We start from the raw sequence: 18976 nt of genomic DNA on the forward strand, positions 1-18976 counted from the left end.
TGGATAGACGCGCCCCACGCTCGTTTCCCCTCGGCCATGCGCACGGCCTTGTTATTCTTTCCTTGGTCTCTCGCTCCCGTTTTCAGTTTTCCTGCCTCATTTATTCAATGCAGAAATCCCACTGAAATGTCTGTTTTTCCATAGATTTCTCCAAGTCCAGATTAAACTTCTGTTTTCCTTGTAACCGCTTTTGGATCACTGAGCCGCTTGGTTCCTTATCATCACAGTGGCTGAGGCTGTTGTCTGCCCAGAGCCCCCTTCAGGGAAGCCTCCAAGTACAGCTATCTGAGGAAGCTGGCTGGGTTCAGAATGTGTGTTGACCCACTCACTTTTTGTTTCTGCCAAAGCAATGAATAATTACAGCCAGAGTGCCCCTGTCTTTGATCTGAAAAGTGCAGCCCTATGTGATAAGGCGGTGAGCACTCTGCCTTTGAAGGAAAGACCTCAAGTTCAGGGCTTTGCTGGGGTAGCTTGACACAGCCCCCTCGGGGGTGGGATTGTCATGTCTTCTTACATATTTGGTTTCCTTTCCTTCTCAAATAGAAACAGAAGCCAGCATTTTTTTTTTAAAGGAGTGTTTCACAAGGATAAAAGCAAAATAATAAATGGCCAATTCAGAAGGTAGGGGGAGAATACAGATTATAAGTGTTCCCCTCACAATTCCATTTATAAAAGGCACAATTCTAGCTCAGCCGTGAGAGGAACGATTCCTGTGGTTGGGCTCTGGGCTCTTCTGAAGCCCATTATGACTGCCCCATTCATAGCATCGCTATCGCTGTGGAATTCTTTGGCGAGTGATGCACAGTTCAAGAAAGGGGAAGCTATATATATATATATATATATTTTTTTTTTTTTTTTCTCTTATTGAAAAAAAAAATTCTTGCAGAGGTAGATTTTCCAAGGGAGAGCTCAGGACCACAAATTCATACCACCTCCAAAAGAAGACAAAGACTCTCCTTAGAAAATATTTCTAAGTGGAAAAGCCTTTAGACAGAAATCCAATGAGGTGGCCTGTTGCCAAACCCACCCCTTTTCTGCCTACCCCGTGGAATCTCGTTGAAGTAGAAACCTTCAAGAGGTTAGTCCTCCCTGCCCAGGCCAGCAGGCCACGTGCCCACCGAAGTGTCAGAAGCCGTGGCAAAGGCCCTGTCTGGATGTGGAGGTGCTTTTTGAACTCACTCTCTGCAACATGGCAGGACCCACTGTGGATCTGAGCCTCCCAGGAGATGGAAGGTCTGATGGGCAGGGCTCTCTCATTCCAGCTTGACCAAGCTGGTAGCTAGAATTGCTTAATGAAAAAAAAAGAGTGGTTGCAAAGATGGAAGGTGTCTCACAGGTCCTCAGGGCCAGGAGAAAGTTCAGGGCCAGGAGAAAGTTCTGGGCCAGGGTCTCTGAAGATGTCAGGACTTTCTGTCCGTATTCAGCACAGCTTGTGTTTGTGAGCCATGACTTCCTGTCCCTGCTGCAGACTGACTTTCTCACAGCTTGTCCATGAGCAGGCTCATGGGCAGCCCACAGCACCTTTTATTAAGTCCTCCTCCTGTATCCAGATCCTTTGGGGTCAGATGTGGTTGGGAGATCAGAGCACTTCAGCTGTTAGAAGAATACCAACCATACATCAACCATGTATTACTTAATACCCCAGCAGGGTCCTGGGAAGCACCTCTCAGTCAGACACATGGACATCTCCAGGTTACCAGGGAACAGTCTTTAAGTGGGTTACTGCATACTACCAGCAGCCTCATGTCAGTCAAGGCTAGTTTTGTAGCCTTTTATGTCTACTGTAAATGTTTAAAAAAAAAAAAATGCCTGCAGTTTTCAGAGCTTCTGGATTTCTGAATTGTGGATGAGGGAGTGTAGACTTCTTAGAGATCCATCAACCTTGAGCAGATATAATCTCTCTACTTGAATATTCATGGGAATAACCTTTGTACCTGAATTTCAGCTGAAGCTGAAGCTGAAGCTCCAGTATTTCGGCCACCTGATGCAAAGAGCTGACTCATTGGAAAAGACTCTGATGCTGGGAAAGATTGAAGGCAGGAGGAGAAGGGGATGACAGAGGATGAGATGGTTGGATGGCATCACTGATGCCATGGACATGAGTTTGAGTAGGCTCTGGGAGTTGGTGATGGACAGGGCAGCCTGGCGTGCTGCAGTCCATGGGGTCACAAAGAGTTGGATGTGACTGGGGGACTGAACTGAACTAATCTGACTTTCAGAGCTGATTTTCCAGGAGAGAGACTTTGATGAGTGTAGCTGTGGTCAGGTGGCCATTCTTGGTCCAATCAACTGAGGCCCCTTGAGGCCTGGTTATGAGGCTGTGGTGGGAGAAAGACTCTGACTGGTCTAGCTGCAGTCAGGTGGCTGCTGCTGGTCCAATCAGCTGAGGCCTGGCTGTGGGTCATGGTGGGCAGCTTTGGAGATAGGGAGCCAAGCAGCCTCCTCAGTGTGGATATCTCACAGAGGGTCAGGCAGGGCTTGGATGAGCAGCTATGATGGCCTCAAAGTTAATTAGTCTCCACCTTAGTAAGACTTTGTAACCACTGGCAGAGAGAGAACAACAAAAGCATGAAGAACCACAAGTGTCCTCTTCACCATCCTGGCCCTAGAGCACCAGGGCAAGTCCTCCAAGCCTCCACCAAGCAGATGTGGTGGTGTGGCTCTCAAGCCCCCAAGCCTGTCTCACCTTCCCTGTTTGCAGCTTCTCCATAAAGTGTAAGTCCTGACAACAGGTGAGCCAGTGGAAAGCTGGGACCCACCCTAAACAGATTGAGGGCAGGAGAAGGGGACGACAGAGGACGAGATGGTTGGATGGCATCATCGACTCAATGGACATGAGTTTGAGTAAGCTCTGGGAGTTGGTGATGGACAGGGAGGCCTGGTATGCTGTAGTCCATGGGGTCACAAAGAGTCAGACACGACTGAGTGACTGAACTGAACTGATCCCAAACATCTTCAATCCACATTTCATCTTGGCACACATCAGCCAGGCAAGAGGGATGTTCCAAGCTTCTTTCCTTAGGGTACATGGTTATATAACTTTTAAGAAACTTTTACCTCCCTCTATACAACTGAGAGCTTCCCTGGTGGCTCAGATGGTAAAGAATCTGCCTGCAATGTGGGAGACCTGGGTTCAGTCCCTGGGTAGGGAAGATCCCCTGGAGGAGGGCATGGCAACCCACTCCAGTATTCTTACCTGGAGAATCCCCATGGACAGAGGAGTCTGTCCAGCTACAGTCTGTGGGATCACAAAGAGTCAGACACGACTGAGCAACTAAGCATAGCACATACAACTGAGGATGTAAGAGTGTTGATACTGCCCAGAGTTGAAACCCAGCACTCATGTTATTTATCAGAAATTAATTGCCCAGCCAGGGCAGCTCAGAGGGGAATAGTCAGAGAATTTTGAGAGGTTCTGAGATGCTCAAGTTTTGTAAAGTTTTCCTGTGTCCCTTTGGATGAGGGGTGCTCTGATTTCTGAGTAGAATCCTCAGAAAAAGAGATGGACAAATGGAGTGAGTTTCAGCTGAGCAGGGGAAGGAAGTGTTACCTCTGGGCTCTGTTGTGGGGCTTGAGGCTCTCCAGACTGCCCAAGCCACGTGACTGCCCAAGGACAGTGTCTGCAGGTGGGGGAGTAGAGTTGAGTATACCTTCTTACTGGATTCATGTCAGAATCCCTCCATCTGAGGTTGGGATCCCCTGATTTGCAGAGTCTCTACTTCCCTGGTGTTCACATCAAAGAACCTGGGTAGACCATCTTCATCCCTTTCAAGTCTGGTCTTTCTAATGTACCTCAAAGAGCCTCTACTTTTCTACCCAAATCCCATTTTCATGTCTGCCTAAATCACCTCAGAAGCCAGAGAAGTTCATAAAAGTGGTGGTTTGTTTTCAGCATGGTATCTTTGGTACCTTTGAGTCCCAGAGTTCTCAATTCAGAAGGAAAACAGTGATAAACCAGGGTTTGGCCCTGCCCGCCAAGGGGCTCTGGGTAGCCACACATATTCTCTGAGCCTCACGTGCTCAGCTGTAAGGTGGAATGATGACAGCACCCTCCTGAAATGCATAAACACTGCTTAGCATGCTGCATGGCACATAGCAGATAATGTTATTTATGATTTTATCATCATCATCACCATTGTCATTATTACTGTAGTTGAATGAATCTCCTCGAAGCTCAGTTACTGCAGATATTGAGGTAGCTCTTCAATTTAAATGTAATCCTTCATTTTGAAACTGCTTTGGCCAAGGGGTCCATCCTCACAATGAAACACTGCTGCTGCTAAGTTGCTTCAGTCGTGTCTGACTCTGTGCAACCCCACAGACGGCAGCCCAACAGGCTCCCCCATCCCTGGGACTCTCCAGGCAAGAACACTGGAGTGGGTCAATGAAACACTAGAGGAAGCCTAATACGTGGAGAAGGTATATCCATCCACAGATTGGGGCTCTGTGTTGCCCCTCTCCCAGTGGCTCCCTGACATGCTCACAGGAAACCTCAGGGTCCCAAAGAGCACCCCAAAATTCTTATCGAATTAGCCTCTCAGAACTTGATCTCAGTTTACATTTCAGTCTCCCATAGTTCTTTCACTGACCATCTGCCGGGGTCCAGCCCCAGCAGGATCCAGGATCCTCAGGATGGACAGCATCAGTGAGAGAGAAAGTAAAGGAGAGAAAAAGAGGCTGATATTCCTTGGTTTACACAGAAAGCCAATAAAGTCCCTGACACAGGACTTGCTCTGTTCACAGAGGCCACAGGTGCCCTCTCGATGGAGCAAAGACGCAGAGCGCCTTCTCTCCAGAGTGGAGATGCAGAGCGCCTCCTCGATTGGGTCTTAGAAGCCCTGGCAAAAAATTGAACTCAGAGAGCCTCTGTGCTCCAGGGAATAAGCCTGAAAAAGAGAGAGAGAGAGAAAGAAAGAATGACATGGGGAGACCCAGCTTAGGTGGAATGGGGTCTGCCGCCCTATTTTCAAAAGCGGCTTTTATACCCTGAGTTACACATTTCCAGAAGTGAAAGTTACAAAGTCATGCAGAGTCAGCTCAACATTATATCAGTTTTACCTTTATCAAAATCAGGACATTTTCTGCATAGCTTTTCATAAACAAGGGTCTTATGTTATGTACATCATCTTCTGGCCCTGTGGCCTATTAACATTTTGTAACTCTTTCTTGATAAAGGTTGGTCAACCAGAAAACCTGCTTTCCCTTTATCTTTCCAGTCTGCAGTCCCCCTCAGGAAACAGAGCTACATTCTTATGGAGCAAGGGTGCAGTGGGTTACAACAAAGAAAGAACTTATTAACTCAAGGGTCTTATGCTGCTAATGTCAAGGCTACTGCTTGTTTTTCTTGCATACCAACTATACTAGCTATGCACTCCCAGGCGCACATTGGGTAAAGAGCAAGAAAACTCGGTAGCAAACATTGGCTCAACAATACAGTATTATTCTAATAAAGCTCTTTTATTGCTCGAAGGTTATGCTTGGGGTGTTGTGAACAATTGTGTGCGTTAGTTGCAAGAGTATGGATAAACCTGCCAAGCAAGCTAAAATGGTAACAGAGGGGTTAACGTTAAAATACTCCTTTCAAGCCCAGGAGACCTATTAACTAGAGCCCTAAGTTGATTTTCTTCAGAGGAAGGTGGTCGGGGATAGCCCCCTGTTAATGTCAGAAGAGTTGGTGAAAAGCATAATATAGTAAACAGTAGACAGATAGATTTTGGTTTCAGGGTAGATGCTCAAGCGGGTCCAGGGAGTCCCTCGAGTCCTGATCCACCTTGCCTGTCAGGTCTCCTCTGCATGACCTTGTCATGGGTGGGATCTCCCGTGCTGGCTCCTGGCAACCATCATCTTGGGTTATTCCATCTAAATGGAGGGACAGCTGACCTCAGCCTGCCACCTGGGGGAATGGAGCATTCTTTCCAGTATGTCTGTCCTCTGACAGCTCAGATCAGACCTATGAGTATTTTCACTGTCTGCCTCATCAGGAGTTTGCTATTTATTTGTCCACAAGACCAACTACCAGGGCCTTGAAAAGCATGCATGATTCATCTTTCTTTCCCAAGCAGTGCTAGAACAGCGCCTTGTGTGAGAGGTCCTCCATCCACATTTATTAAATGAAGCACTGTTACTTTGCTTACTTGGGAAACTACCCTTCACAGTTGACTTTTTCCCCCCACAACTAACTGGAACAGCCAAGTTGAACATGTGCACTCTACCCCTATGGCTTCTTTCTAGTGTTCTAAGACAAGATTCCCAGGGGACATGTTGGTCAGTAGCACTACATGGAGAGCTCAATGCAAAGCTGTTGAACACAGTGGCAGTTTAGTGAATGCCACTGAATCAGAAAAGCGAGCCTGGGCGAGGCAACGTGTCTGCTCTGACCAGACCTCTCCAGCTAGGATGCCAAAGTCTAAACTGAGGCCGTGTCAGCTCCAGAAGCCTTTTGTTTTACCCTGCCTTTGTTTATCTGAGGCCACCAGAAGGCCCTCCTGGGGAAGGCTCATAGTGGAGATAAAAGACTTGGCAGAAACAACGCAAAGATGTTGGTGTTTCTCTCTCTGGAAGTTCTTTTGCAAAATAATCATAGAAACTGCATTAGAATTGGGTGACTGAGAGAGAGAAAATGGTACATTTATCTTTCTCAATACCTACAAAAGAACAAAATCCATTCGTATTATTATTTTTTTAAGTCCTCTTTTCCCTACTTCAAACAGTGCCTTGTGTGAGAGAGGTCCTCCATCCACATTTATTAAATGAAGCATTGTTACTTCACTTCCTTATAACAATGTAAGTCCTAGCTTACTGGACGTCCTAGCTAATGCAATAAGACAAGAAAGGAAGTAAAATGTCCACAGATTGGGGAAAAAGAAAACTATCTTTGTTTGCAGATGGCATAATAATCTATAGAATATCCAAAAGAGTCAACAGAAAACAAAAACCTCCTGGATTATAACAAGGTTGCAGGATACAACATGTACAAAAGTCAGTCACTTCCTTATATAATAGCAATGAGCAAGTGGAGTTTGAAATTAAAAACACAATGCCAGGGACTTCCCTGAAAGTCTAATGGTTAAGACTCTGCTTCCCCTACAGGGGGCATGGGTCCAATCCCTGGTCAAGGAACTAAGATCCTGCATGCCATGCCTCACAGCCAAGAAGGAAATGGAACACTACTGAAATTCTTAAAATAAAAACACAATGCTTTTTACATTAGTACCCCAAAAATGAAACAATCAGGTTTAAATCTAACAAAATATGTATAAGATCTGTATGAGGAAAGCTACAAAACTCTGATGAATGAAATAAAACAATTATATAAATGGGGAAATATTCCATGTCAGTGGAAAGATATCAAGATGCCAGTTCTTTCCAGTTTGATCTATAGATTAAGTAATCCTGGTCAGAATACCAGCAGGTTATTTTGGGGCTATCAACGAACTGATTCTGAAGTTTATACCGAAAGATGAAAATATTTACCAAGTCCTTCTGTGAGGCAGATCCTGGGACTGACCAAAGATGAAAGTTTGACTCTTTGTCCTCCAAGGGCTCCAATTTCCATCAGTTCTTTAATCTAAAGGTAATTTGCAATCCACCCCCTTCAAACTTACATAGCAAAAGGACTCACCTTATAAGAAATCCCAGACAGTAGGATTTGAGGGCTCTAATGGAGGATGCTGGGAGGGATTGGGGGCAGGAGGAGAAGGGGATGACAGAGGATGGGATGGCTGGATGGCATCACTGACTCGATGGACATGAGTCTGAGTGAACTCCGGGAGTTGGTGATGGACAGGGAGGCCTGGCGTGCTGTGATTCATGGGGTCGCAAAGAGTCGGACACGACTGAGCGACTGAACTGAACTGAATGGAGGTGTGTGCAAAGTGCAGATGGAGATTGCAACTCAGAGGTGGCATGAGAAGAGAGGGCTCTGGAGTAGATTCTGGGGTGCCAGAAATATTCCAGAAAGCTAAGTGCGTGGAGGAATTTCCAGGCAGAGAGAACAATCCAGGTAAAGGTGCGAGATCATGGCATGTTCTGAGAGCTCATTTGGTTTCAGCAGCAGCAGCAGAAATCAGGGTTTCCATCATGCCTGGGGAAATGGCTCTTACAAGTTGTCCTAGAGACTCATGTGTCCCCTTCTGTTCCTTATTCCTATACCATTTCTTCTAGGACCTTCTTGCTGCATAGCACAGCCCCACAGCTTTTATCCAATGGCTGAGGAGCACTAAAACTTCAGCAAAAGCTGCTACTCTGGAGACACCCCAGGGCCGCTCCCCAATCTGGGAGGCCGCCTCCTCCCCCTTCCCCACCCCAGGCCCACCCTTGGTACATATTCAACTTGCTTAGAGGTTAGCACTCTACAAAATGTTTGTTCAGCCTGGTGTTTTTAGTACTTAAAGGAAAAAGAAATACTGTATCTTTGCAAAGGATAAAGAAAACAACATGAAGAAAAGCCCACAGTGCTCTCACCTGCGTGTCGTTCCCCCGAATCAGAGGAGGGTCTTTTTCCATTTTCTGGGTCACATGTTCCAAGGGGTGGGTGCAGCATGTGCCCTGTACCTGTGACCTCAGTCCCATGCCAACTTCTTGTCTCTTGGACTGGCCTGCGCCTACAAGCATCTGCACCCCACCTGGCGCCCAAGACCCTTCCCACGTCAATGTCCACCCCTTTCCCTCCTCAGATAAGCCATGTGAACTCTACTGCTCACCCCTCGGGAAGGAGTCCCCTCTGCTGGTGGCCGATAGAGTCCTGGATGGCACGCCCTGTGGGCCCTACGAGACGGATCTCTGCGTGCATGGCAGGTGCCAGGTGATGTGTTTTCCTTGTGTCCTTGGCAGGGTTTTGAAGGGGAGGCTCCCTCCAGGGGGAGCTTGGGGTGGCAGAGGCCTCAGAGGCCTGGGTGAGTGGACTTTCTCAAGAAGGCATCCCGCGGGTGGTGTTGCCTCCTGTAGCCTGGCACCCCTCCCTCCCTCAGCAGTGACTGAGCCAACCAAGAGTTGAGGTGCTGAAAGAGCAGTGGCAACATGGTCATCGCAAACATCTTAGAGTAACTTTGGACATCATGACAAAGGGAAGAGCAGGTAGGCTACTAGGTGGACTGGAGGATGTATATGAATGTGTATTGGGGGGCAAGCTTTGCTTGCTTAGCTACCAAAGATATAGTACAAGTGAGCTGATGCCTTCACAGGTGGTACCTAAGGAGGTGAATATGCCTGACTTTAGGGCTCCACCCACTGGAATATGATCCACAAACTCATCCTGGTGTTAGATGTCTGTGATTCATTAGTGTGATGAAAGATGTCATTTAAGAAGGCAAAAAGAGGAAGGAGAGAGGATGCCAATCATTTTAACTGTAGTGGACTTTTTTCCCCTTGCAAAGTCCAAACTAGTCTAAGACTGGAATTTTTCAGGGAAAAACTTGACAATGTCCAGATTCCTTTGGCACTGTGTGGCTTTGTTATCAAATATGAATATGTGGGGGGCGATAGACACTTGGTGCCCAAGAGCCTTGGCCAGGCACCCTCCCAGGGAAGGAGGGGTGATGGGCCCTCGGGGCTGCCATGTTGTGGCAAAGAATGTACAGAGCCTCGGGCAGTGTGAACCCGATCTTATCATTATCATTGAAATGAGAAATTGCTGATGGTTCTGCTTCTCGGTAAACCTGCTAACAAGCGCGAGATTTGTTTCCGTCCTAAATTATAACATACACTTGCAGGGGTCACAGTGCGGCCCAAGTACGTATGTTCCTTTAGCAAACATATCCCAAGTTAAAAGCACGTGTGTTCTTTAAAGCAGCACCAGCTGAGCCACCTCCAGCCTCTCAGCAGCATTTTCTGCAGTGTTCTTACCAACGTGGAAACAATTCTAGGCATCCTGACATTTTCTGGCCAGCGGAGTCCATGTTAAATGGCCATTCATGATTTCAGCTCTCGGCAGTGAGTGCCAGTGTGACCTTTCCACGACTTTAGTTCTTATTGCAGCCTTTTCAATTAGAGAGGCTCCCCTATGCCATGACAGCAAAACTCTCAGCCCTTTCGTGAGTACAGCTGGGCACTCATGAGGCCATCAAAGGTATTCGAATAGCTTTAAGTCTGGTCATCAGTGTACCATTGAGCCAGAGCCTGGCCTGCACTTGAGTGTGACCGGGATGCTATGTGAACACTTGCCTTTCTGTTCCCACCTCTATCCCGTTACCACCTCCAAGTCCATCTCACATGGCTCTTCCACCATCTCCATCATTATATTTACTCACCCTGCACTGAGACTGGTGCTGACCAGCACAGCCCCTCCAGGCAGGGGCACTGGGGAGTGCAGAGGCTCAGACAGTGGCCCCTTTCACAGTGCACTACAGTGGATGGGGTTCATGATCCTTGGAGCCTCGCCCTGACAGTGGGGAGACCCGTGCCTGTTCTTGGAAGTACCATCACCTCTACGTGGATGCCCCCCAGTGACCCACTGCCTCCAGGCAGCCCACCAGTCCTAGCAGAAGGCCACTGTCCTGGCGGGTGGCACCAGCACCTACCAGCAAGCACCTCATGAGAGAAACTGGCTTTCTGAAGGAAGTTAAATCCCATCTGTAATTTTTCTAATAGTGCTCATTCTTCAGAGGGAATCTGTGAAGGTTAACTTTCACCCATGGTTAACTCAATACACACAGAAATTCAAATTAGTAATGTCAGAGTTAATGAAATTTTATAATACTATTGAGCATGTTTAAGTAAGACTGTAAGAAATTAAATACAAATATAGTATTTATGCTTAGTTATAGTGATTGCCAAGGTGGAAAGTTCTGGATTTCTGTGGTGCTTGTAAATGAGTCAGGCAAGGAATGTTGCTTAAAGAGAAGAGAATTATTAATAAAAAGAAACCTCAGGGGGTTTGTGAGCAGAGGGTCTGACCTGTTCATCGATGCCATCACCTAATTACAGTGGATAAAAGGTAGAAATCTTCCATACTTTATGTAAGACAGCACTACGGAAATGTTGCTGTGGTTAACTTGCTAGCTTTTCCTGCTGTTCTCTGCAGCTGTAAATTTTGCTATTTTAGGGTAGCGGAAGGAGTTCTGGGAAATTCTGAGAAGCATGGTGACTAGTTGGTGGGGAACGGCAGGGACAAGAGGCTCCAAAATGGCCTTTTGAGAAGATTCCACTGAGCTCCAAATAGCAGGCTGATTCAAACCATAACATGAAACATGGAAATACCATTTTACTCTGTTTTATGAGGACCAAGTTGAGTTTCATTTCATTGAGTCACAAATTACTTAACATGCTAAAATGAAACTTAACAGCACTCATAAAAGTGGGAGTGAGTTGGGAGAAGAAACACAAACATTGTCTATTTTTCAGCAAGTCCCTATAAATCAGGAGTCCCGTCATTAATGATTCCTCCTGTTGGCCTCCAGAAGCAAAGAAATCAAGTTAATATGCCTCTAATGTGCAACTTGCCTCAAAGCTGCTGACCAGTAAGGGGTGAGTCAAACAGCTGAACACGTCTGGGACCAGATGTGTTTGGCTTCATCAGCTTATGTACACTTGCAGCCAATGAACTCTAATTGCAGTCACATTTCCTTGGGACCCTAGCTCATGTATGGATCCCTTGTTTGACGAACAGCAAAACACCTTCAGGGCCTGTAAGCTTCTTCAGTGAAGGGATGGTGTCTGATAATCTGTGTTCTCCAAAGAGCTATCTTGAAGGACAGACAGTTTTTGATTGCATTTCACAAAGGAAAAAAAGAAGACTGGGTGGGTCCCTGGCTCTTAGGGACTTAAGTGATTCTGGAACCTGGAGCTCATTTCAATGGACCATTTTCAATGTCCAGAATTTATTTATCTCTTATTTTGGGTACAGTGGTTTTCTATTAGGCAAGTAGAATTACTGATGGGATTTAGGAGATTTATAAGAGACTCTAACTTCAGAGTCTCCTCGTGTAAAGAAGGGGTCACAAGCATGCAGGAAGCTCTCAGTTGAGTTCAGTTCAGTTATTCAGCTGTGTCCAACTCTTGGCAACCCCATGGACTGCAACACGCCAGGCTTCCCCTTCCATCACCAGCTCCCGGAACTTGCTCAAACTCATGTCCATTGAGTCAGTGATGCCATCCAAACATCTCATCCTCTGTCATCCCCTTCTCCTCCTGCCTTCAATCTTGCCCAGAATCAGGTCTTTTCCAATGGGTCGGTTCTTATCAGGTGGCCAAAGTATTGGAGTTTCAGCTTCAGCATCAGTCCTTCCAATGAATATTCAGGACTGATTTCCTTTATTCAGGACTGGGTGGATCTCCTTGCAGGAAGCTCTACTGGGTGTTTATGTATAGGTAGGCCTGTGTTTCAATATGCCCACCTGGTTGCTGCTTTTCACCCTTCAGCTGACACCCTGAAGTGTGTGATTATTGGTACCGGACCTTTATCCAAAGCAGTGCTTACACCTCTGATGTCATACCCTGCATCCCTTTCACCTGATTAACCTCCCATAGCAACTTTCAGATTAAGCCTGTAGACTAAGCCACATGGTCACCCCTCTTCCATCCCAGGACTCCAGTAACCCAATGGTTAAGGCAGCATAGCATGCACCATGGTGGTGAAGAGAAGTAGAGGCCATCCTTTGACAAGAAGGCAGAAGTGGATGGAAGTTTTACTGAAGGAACAGAGGCCAAAGCTGAAACAGATGGAGAGTCACAACCAAAAAGAGAGCAAGAAGCTTGAGGAAGTCTAGGACTTGGGAATGGAGGGTGGAAGCGAAGAGTTGGCTGAAAACAGTGAGTCACGGTTGGTGACCATGCCTGGCCTGGAACTTGGAGCTTGACGAGCTCTTAGGGAATTGTCTTCAAGCTTTTCCCCAAAGTCATGTGATAAGCTGTTCAAGGACAGCTGGAGCAGGGAAGGGACCCCAGTGTTCGAGCGCAGTGCCCACCCTCTGGGACTAAGGGTAGAGCCCAGCTTCCCTCCTACCCAGCCCGAATGGAAGCCTGCCACCCTGCATCCAAAGTGGCCTGTCACTTGGCCATCTGTGCCTCATTCTCAAATACAAGTGGTCAGCCAGAGATCATCAGCTCCCTGAAGAAAACCAGCAGCAGGAATGAGAAAAGACCAAGAAAAACAAACAGGAAAACTGACCCTGGCAAAAAAATTGAGATAATTACAGAATTCTGTATGCAGCCAAATGATCAACCAAGCATGCAGGCAAAATAATTTTGGGACATGGAAGAACTCAGAAATTTTATTTTCCATGCATCCTTCTGAAGAAATGAGGTGCAGTTTAGCAGTTTAGGATGAGGGTGAAGGCCAGAAGGAGGAAGACGAGCCCAGCAGGACTTGGTGGAGCAACCCAGGAGCCCGGGAGAGGCCAGGAGGGGTCAGCATCGCTGGCTGAAAGCAGCAATTAAATTTAAAATAAGAAGTCAGAGATGTCCCTCTAACAGCAGAGAGAGAAGGGCAGTGGTTAGAAGATAGCTATTAAGCTGAAGAAAGGAAGTGCTTCTTATCTCAGCCAGGAACATGAATACAAATGAGGACCGCTGAAATCTGTGTGAGGAAGTCCCAGTTCAAAAATGAGAAGGTGAAACCGCATGGTTGAGGGAATGGTCATTGTGCTGCCCAGCTGTTGGTGCAGAAGAGAAGGCAGAGGACTTGGTTTGAAAACCAAAGCCTCCTGTTTCCCCAGCTTGATGAGAGTTCAGCATTGGTATGCTTTTATTGCACATGCATTCTGTGCTCCGTACCACACAGGCCACTGTGTTTGGGGTGGACAACAAAACAGAGGTTCATAAGATACCCTCTTTCCTGGGCTTATGGTCCGTCTGGGGGAAGATGAGACTGACTCACGTGAAACCCTAATGACCACAGGTGAAGGTATGATCAAGAGCCAGTGAGAGACTGGGTTTAGAAAGAGCAGAAAGAACATTCCATGTCCTGGGTGGTGCACTGGGCATGTAGTGCTCGGCAGGACCAAGAGGGTCCCTGTCCCCACGCATGGCGCAGATGAGGAACATGTACACTCACAGACCTGGTCATCCCCTCAGTCTGGCCCACGTGAGGAGGGAAATGGGGTCATGGAAAGTAAGCTGTGGGCAGCATGGCAGGGCCCTGTGAAGAGATAGAGCCGGCCTGGTGGAGATGGGGCAGGGCCAGTGCTCCTGGCAGGTGTGCGGGTGGGGGGGCGAGCATTCCAGAAACAGGGGTGGGTGTGGGGGAGGTGCCGTGGTCCAGGCTGTGCAGGGCTTGGCCGGCGGTGGTGGGGCTCCAGGTTTCTTCTGACGGTGGAGCTCGTGGGAGCATGCGGGAGGCAGTGGGCCACGGTATGTGCCAGGAGGAGGGGGAGGGCAGACGAGGGGTTCAGACGAGATTGAGGAAATGTGGGCATGCTCTGCAGGCAGTGGGGTCCATGGCCACTACCCACTCATCTTCCCTGGTGAGGGTCAGTCCCGGAGCAGAAGAGCAAAAACCCGTGCAGTCGGCCCTTTGCTGAGTAATCAGGCCTCACCTGGGTAGTGGCCATGAGCACAGATAAGAAACAGGCACTGGAGGGGTCGCAGGGCACCAAGCTGTGAGCCGGCACCTGAGTGAGTGTATTAGGAAGAGGACCAGAAGTGGCCTGGAGGGCTTGGGTCAGGGTTGGGAAGGCGGCCGCATCTGTGAGTTCCAGGAGAGTGCGCGGAAGTGTCCTGAACTGAGAAGTCTGGAGCCAGCAGCTTTGGAGGAGGAGCCAGTGTCTCAGGGTGGCCACACTGAGGTCAGTGTCCTGGCTGGAGAGTCAGGGGGAGTAAGGATTGTCAGCAGACCAGCCCCTGTGAGCCTGGGTGGGGGGCAAGTATGAGGTTTAAGAGCTATCTCCACGTGAGTGATGGTTGCAGCTTAAGGAGTAGGTGACATTACCAAGGAAAATCAGGAGCAGAAGGGGCACAAGAGCTACCCACTTCTGCAGAGTCCAGGGCAAGAGAGGAGGGGAAAGAGCCGTCCATGGGGCCCGAGAGAAGCACACAAGAGTTTGCCCCCTTCTTGGCCTCTGTCTTAGCATCTTTATTCCCGGTCTGGCACATAACAGGCACGTGACCATGCTTTGGGTGAATGAATCAATGCACAGCACAGATGGGGCGTCAGATGCTAAAAAGTGACAGGCCAAAGATGAGGATGGAGACATGGTCAATGGATGTGGTGACCAGGAGGTTATCTGTGGCTGGTGATCGTCCATCGACAAGGGCAGGATGCCGGGGAAAGCATTCAGGTTTTCCAGCACTGAAGTGGATATTCCTCACTTCTTTGCTGTTCATGGTCCATCCTTTGCCCTCCTCCAGAACACAGCCCTGAGTACTAATGCTCTCCTAGGCGTTTTGCATGTTCCATAGGAACTGTCTTTACTGAATGAACTTGTGCCTTTCCCGCCAGGTCCCAACCACCCTGAACATTCAGTTAAGTACACCCTGGACAGTGTCCTCCCCTTGGTGTCACACGCACCCTGGCTCATCAGCAGAACAGAGCTCTGACCAGCGGATGCTGACTAGCAACTGCTTTGAAAGCTCAGAAATGGGTAGCAGGTTTTCCTAGTGCCTGTAGAAAAGTGATCCCTGGGATAAATGGGAAGATGCAAGAGTAAATTGTTTGGAGTTTCCTTTGGTTTTGTCATCTTGTCCTCTAGAACACCAAACCTCATAAACACAGTCATTAAATCTGTGACAGTCAGCATCTGGGTGGGGGGCGGGGGGATCGGAGAATCCAGCCTCTTCCAAGTATATAATGTGTTTCTTGAACTACGCTGTAGCAGAGGGAGGAAATACCACTGTTGGCAGATTAGTTTGGCTGTTGCCCCTTGGTTTTCAGATTCACTGCTGTTCAGAGACATGCATGCCCTGCATGCCCTGCCTTTAAATGCAGTTGTCATCTAAAATAATACCAGGCAGAGAGCACAGCATGCAAAACTGTCCCAGCCCCTGGGTGCCCCAAAGAATTAACTTACAGGGTGACCCTGCCCACATCCCTGTGTGTACCTGACCTGAGAATCCCACGGGGACAGACCACGACCTGCTGCAGGTGGGGCTGCTTGACAATACAGGAGAGCCCGCCCGCACACGGGCCTCTGCACTCGGCTTGTGTGCGGAGAGGGAAGATGCGGTTCTGCAGGCCTTCTCCTTCCCCTCTGCCTTTTCTGGAGAGGAGAGAGTCTGTGGCAGAAAAGGGAGAGATGACAATTACCTGTTGAGCCCTCCTCTGCTCAAATCGGAGGAGGGGGAGCTTGTTCCCCAGCCTCGTAGAAGGAAGGTGGCCCAGGAGCAGGCTCCATCCATCTTAACAGGGCCCACCTCTCATCTGGGCCTGAGAGGTGAACTTGGGTTTCTCCAACTAGAACAGAGGTAATTTTTGCAGCAACCCTCAGAGACTGAGGTTAATACTCTCATTTTTAGAATGGGAAAACTGAGGCTTGTATCCAAATGTGTAACTCTCCTCAGTTCACGCATTAGCATTTTTAGAAGAGAAGCTGACTGCCCACTTGCCAGGTAGCTTTGCCCTAATCCAGAAGCCAGCTGTCTACAATCTGAAGTCATGTCTGAGGACACTTCTGTTCTGAGAGGTGAAGTTTTAACAAAAGAAGCAAGTGTTTGCATGCAGATGACATGATCCTTTACATAGAAAACCCTAAAGACTCCACCAGAAAATTACTAGAACTAATCAATGATTATAGTAAAGTTGCAGAATATAAAATCAACACACAGAAATCCCTTGCATTCCTATACACTAATAATGAGAAAACTGAAAGAGAAATTAAGGAAACAATTCCATTCACCATTGCAACAGAAAGAATAAAATACTTAGGAATATATCTACCTAAAGAAACTAAAGACCTATATATAGAAAACTATAAAACACTGGTGAAAGAAATCAAAGAGGACACTAATAGATGGAGAAATATACCATGCTCATGGATTGGAAGAATCAATATAGTGAAAATGAGTATACTACCCAAAGCAATTTATAGATTCAATGCAATCCCTATCAAGCTACCAACGGTATTCTTCACAGAGCTAGAACAAATAATTTCACAATTTGTATGGAAATACAAAAAACCTCAAATAGCCAAAGCTATCTTGAGAAAGAAGAATGGAACTGGAGGAATCAACCTACCTGACTTCAGGCTCTATTACAAAGCCACAGTTATCAAGACAGTATGGTACTGGCACAAAGACAGAAATACTGATTAATGGAACAAAATAGAAAGCCCAGAGATAAATCCACACACATATGGACACCTTATCTTTGACAAAGGAGGCAAGAATATACAATGGATTAAAGACAATCTCTTTAACAAGTGGTGCTGGGAAAACTGGTCAACCACTTGTAAAAGAATGAAACTAGAACACTTTCTAACACCATACACAAAAATAAACTCAAAATGTATTAAAGATCTCAACGTAAGACCAGAAACTATAAAACTCCTAGAGGAGAACATAGGCAAAACACTCTCTGACATACATCACAGCAGGATCCTCTATGACCCACCTCCCAGAATATTGGAAATAAAAGCAAAAATAAACAAATGGGACCTAATTCAACTTAAAAGCTTCTGCACAACAAAGGAAACTATTAGCAAGGTGAAAAGGCAGCCTTCAGAATGGGAGAAAATAATAGCAAATGAAGCAACTGACAAACAACTAATCTCAAAAATATACAAGCAACTCCTACAGCTCAACTCCAGAAAAATAAATGACCCAATCAAAAAATGGGCCAAAGAACTAAATAGACATTTCTCCAAAGAAGACATACAGATGGCTAACAAACACATGAAAAGATGCTCAACATCACTCATTATCAGAGAAATGCAAATCAAAACCACTATGAGGTACCATTTCACGCCAGTCAGAATGGCTGCGATCCACAAGTCTACAAGCAACAAATGATGGAGAGGGTGTGGAGAAAAGGGAACCCTCTTACACTGTTGGTGGGAATGCAAACTAGTACAGCCACTATGGAGAACAGTGTGGAGATTCCTTAAAAAACTGGAAATAGAACTGCCTTATGATCCAGCAATCCCACTGCTGGGCATACACACTGAGGAAACCAGAAGGGAAAGAGACACGTGTACCCCAATGTTCATCGCAGCACTGTTTATAATAGCCAGGACATGGAAGCAACCTAGATGCCCATCAGCAGATGAATGGATAAGAAAGCAGTGGTACATATACACAATGGAGTATTACTCAGCCATTAAAAAGAATACATTTGAATCAGTTCTAATGAGATGGATGAAACTGGAACCTATTATACAGAGTGAAGTAAGCCAGAAAGAAAAACACCAATACAGCATACTAACGCATATATATGGAATTTAGAAAGATGGTAACAATAACCCTGTGTACGAGACAGCAAAAGAGACACCAATGTATAGATCAGTCTTATGGACTCTGTGGGAGAGGGAGAGGGTGGGGAGATTTGGGAGAATAGCATTGAAACATGTATAATATCATGTATGAAACGAGTCGCCAGTCCAGGTTCGATGCATGGTACTGGATGCTTGGGGCTGGTGCACTGGGACGACCCAGAGGGAGGGGAGGGGAGGGAGGAGGGTGGAGGGTTCAGGATGGGGAACGCAGGTATACCTGTGGCGGATTCATTTCGATATTTGGCAAAACTAATACAATATTGTAAAATTTAAAAATAAAATAAAATTTAAAAAAGATTAAAGCAGAATGCTGGGTAAGGAAAGAAGAGAAAATAACGGAGAACCTTCTCCCTGTATCCAGCCTTTGACAGTTTAACATGGAAGATGCTGTGAGTCCTACAAACAAGGCTGTTGAAGGTTCCCAGATCTGGGTCTCTGCTTCCTGGGTAGAGACCTGTGAGTCGGAAGTTCTGAACAGCCATAAACTGGCATCCAGGTGGTCTGTGAGGCCCTCGCCAAAGGCATTTTGTGATTTATAACCAGACGTTCTGTCATGATGGAGCTTCCTGTAGGTTCTTTACTTGACCTGAGCACCACTGTAAGTGTGCCCCATTTCC

The 18976-nt window shown here is 46.9% G+C and overlaps 1 protein-coding gene across 3 annotated transcripts in view; it reads left to right on the forward strand.

The window, feature by feature from the left end:
* Positions 1–18976, forward strand: part of ADAMTS17 (ADAM metallopeptidase with thrombospondin type 1 motif 17) — a 410186-nt gene that overhangs the window by 270840 nt on the left and 120370 nt on the right. For all 3 annotated transcript variants that reach the window (XM_024982263.2, XM_024982261.2, XM_024982262.2), the window contains exon 14: positions 8676–8803. In XM_024982263.2, the coding sequence (XP_024838031.1) occupies positions 8676–8803 (128 nt within the window). The remainder of the gene's footprint in view (positions 1–8675; positions 8804–18976) is intronic.

The sequence above is a fragment of the Bos taurus genome, chromosome 21, assembly GCF_002263795.3.
Source record: "Bos taurus isolate L1 Dominette 01449 registration number 42190680 breed Hereford chromosome 21, ARS-UCD2.0, whole genome shotgun sequence".
Classification (NCBI taxonomy): Eukaryota; Metazoa; Chordata; class Mammalia; order Artiodactyla; family Bovidae; genus Bos; species Bos taurus.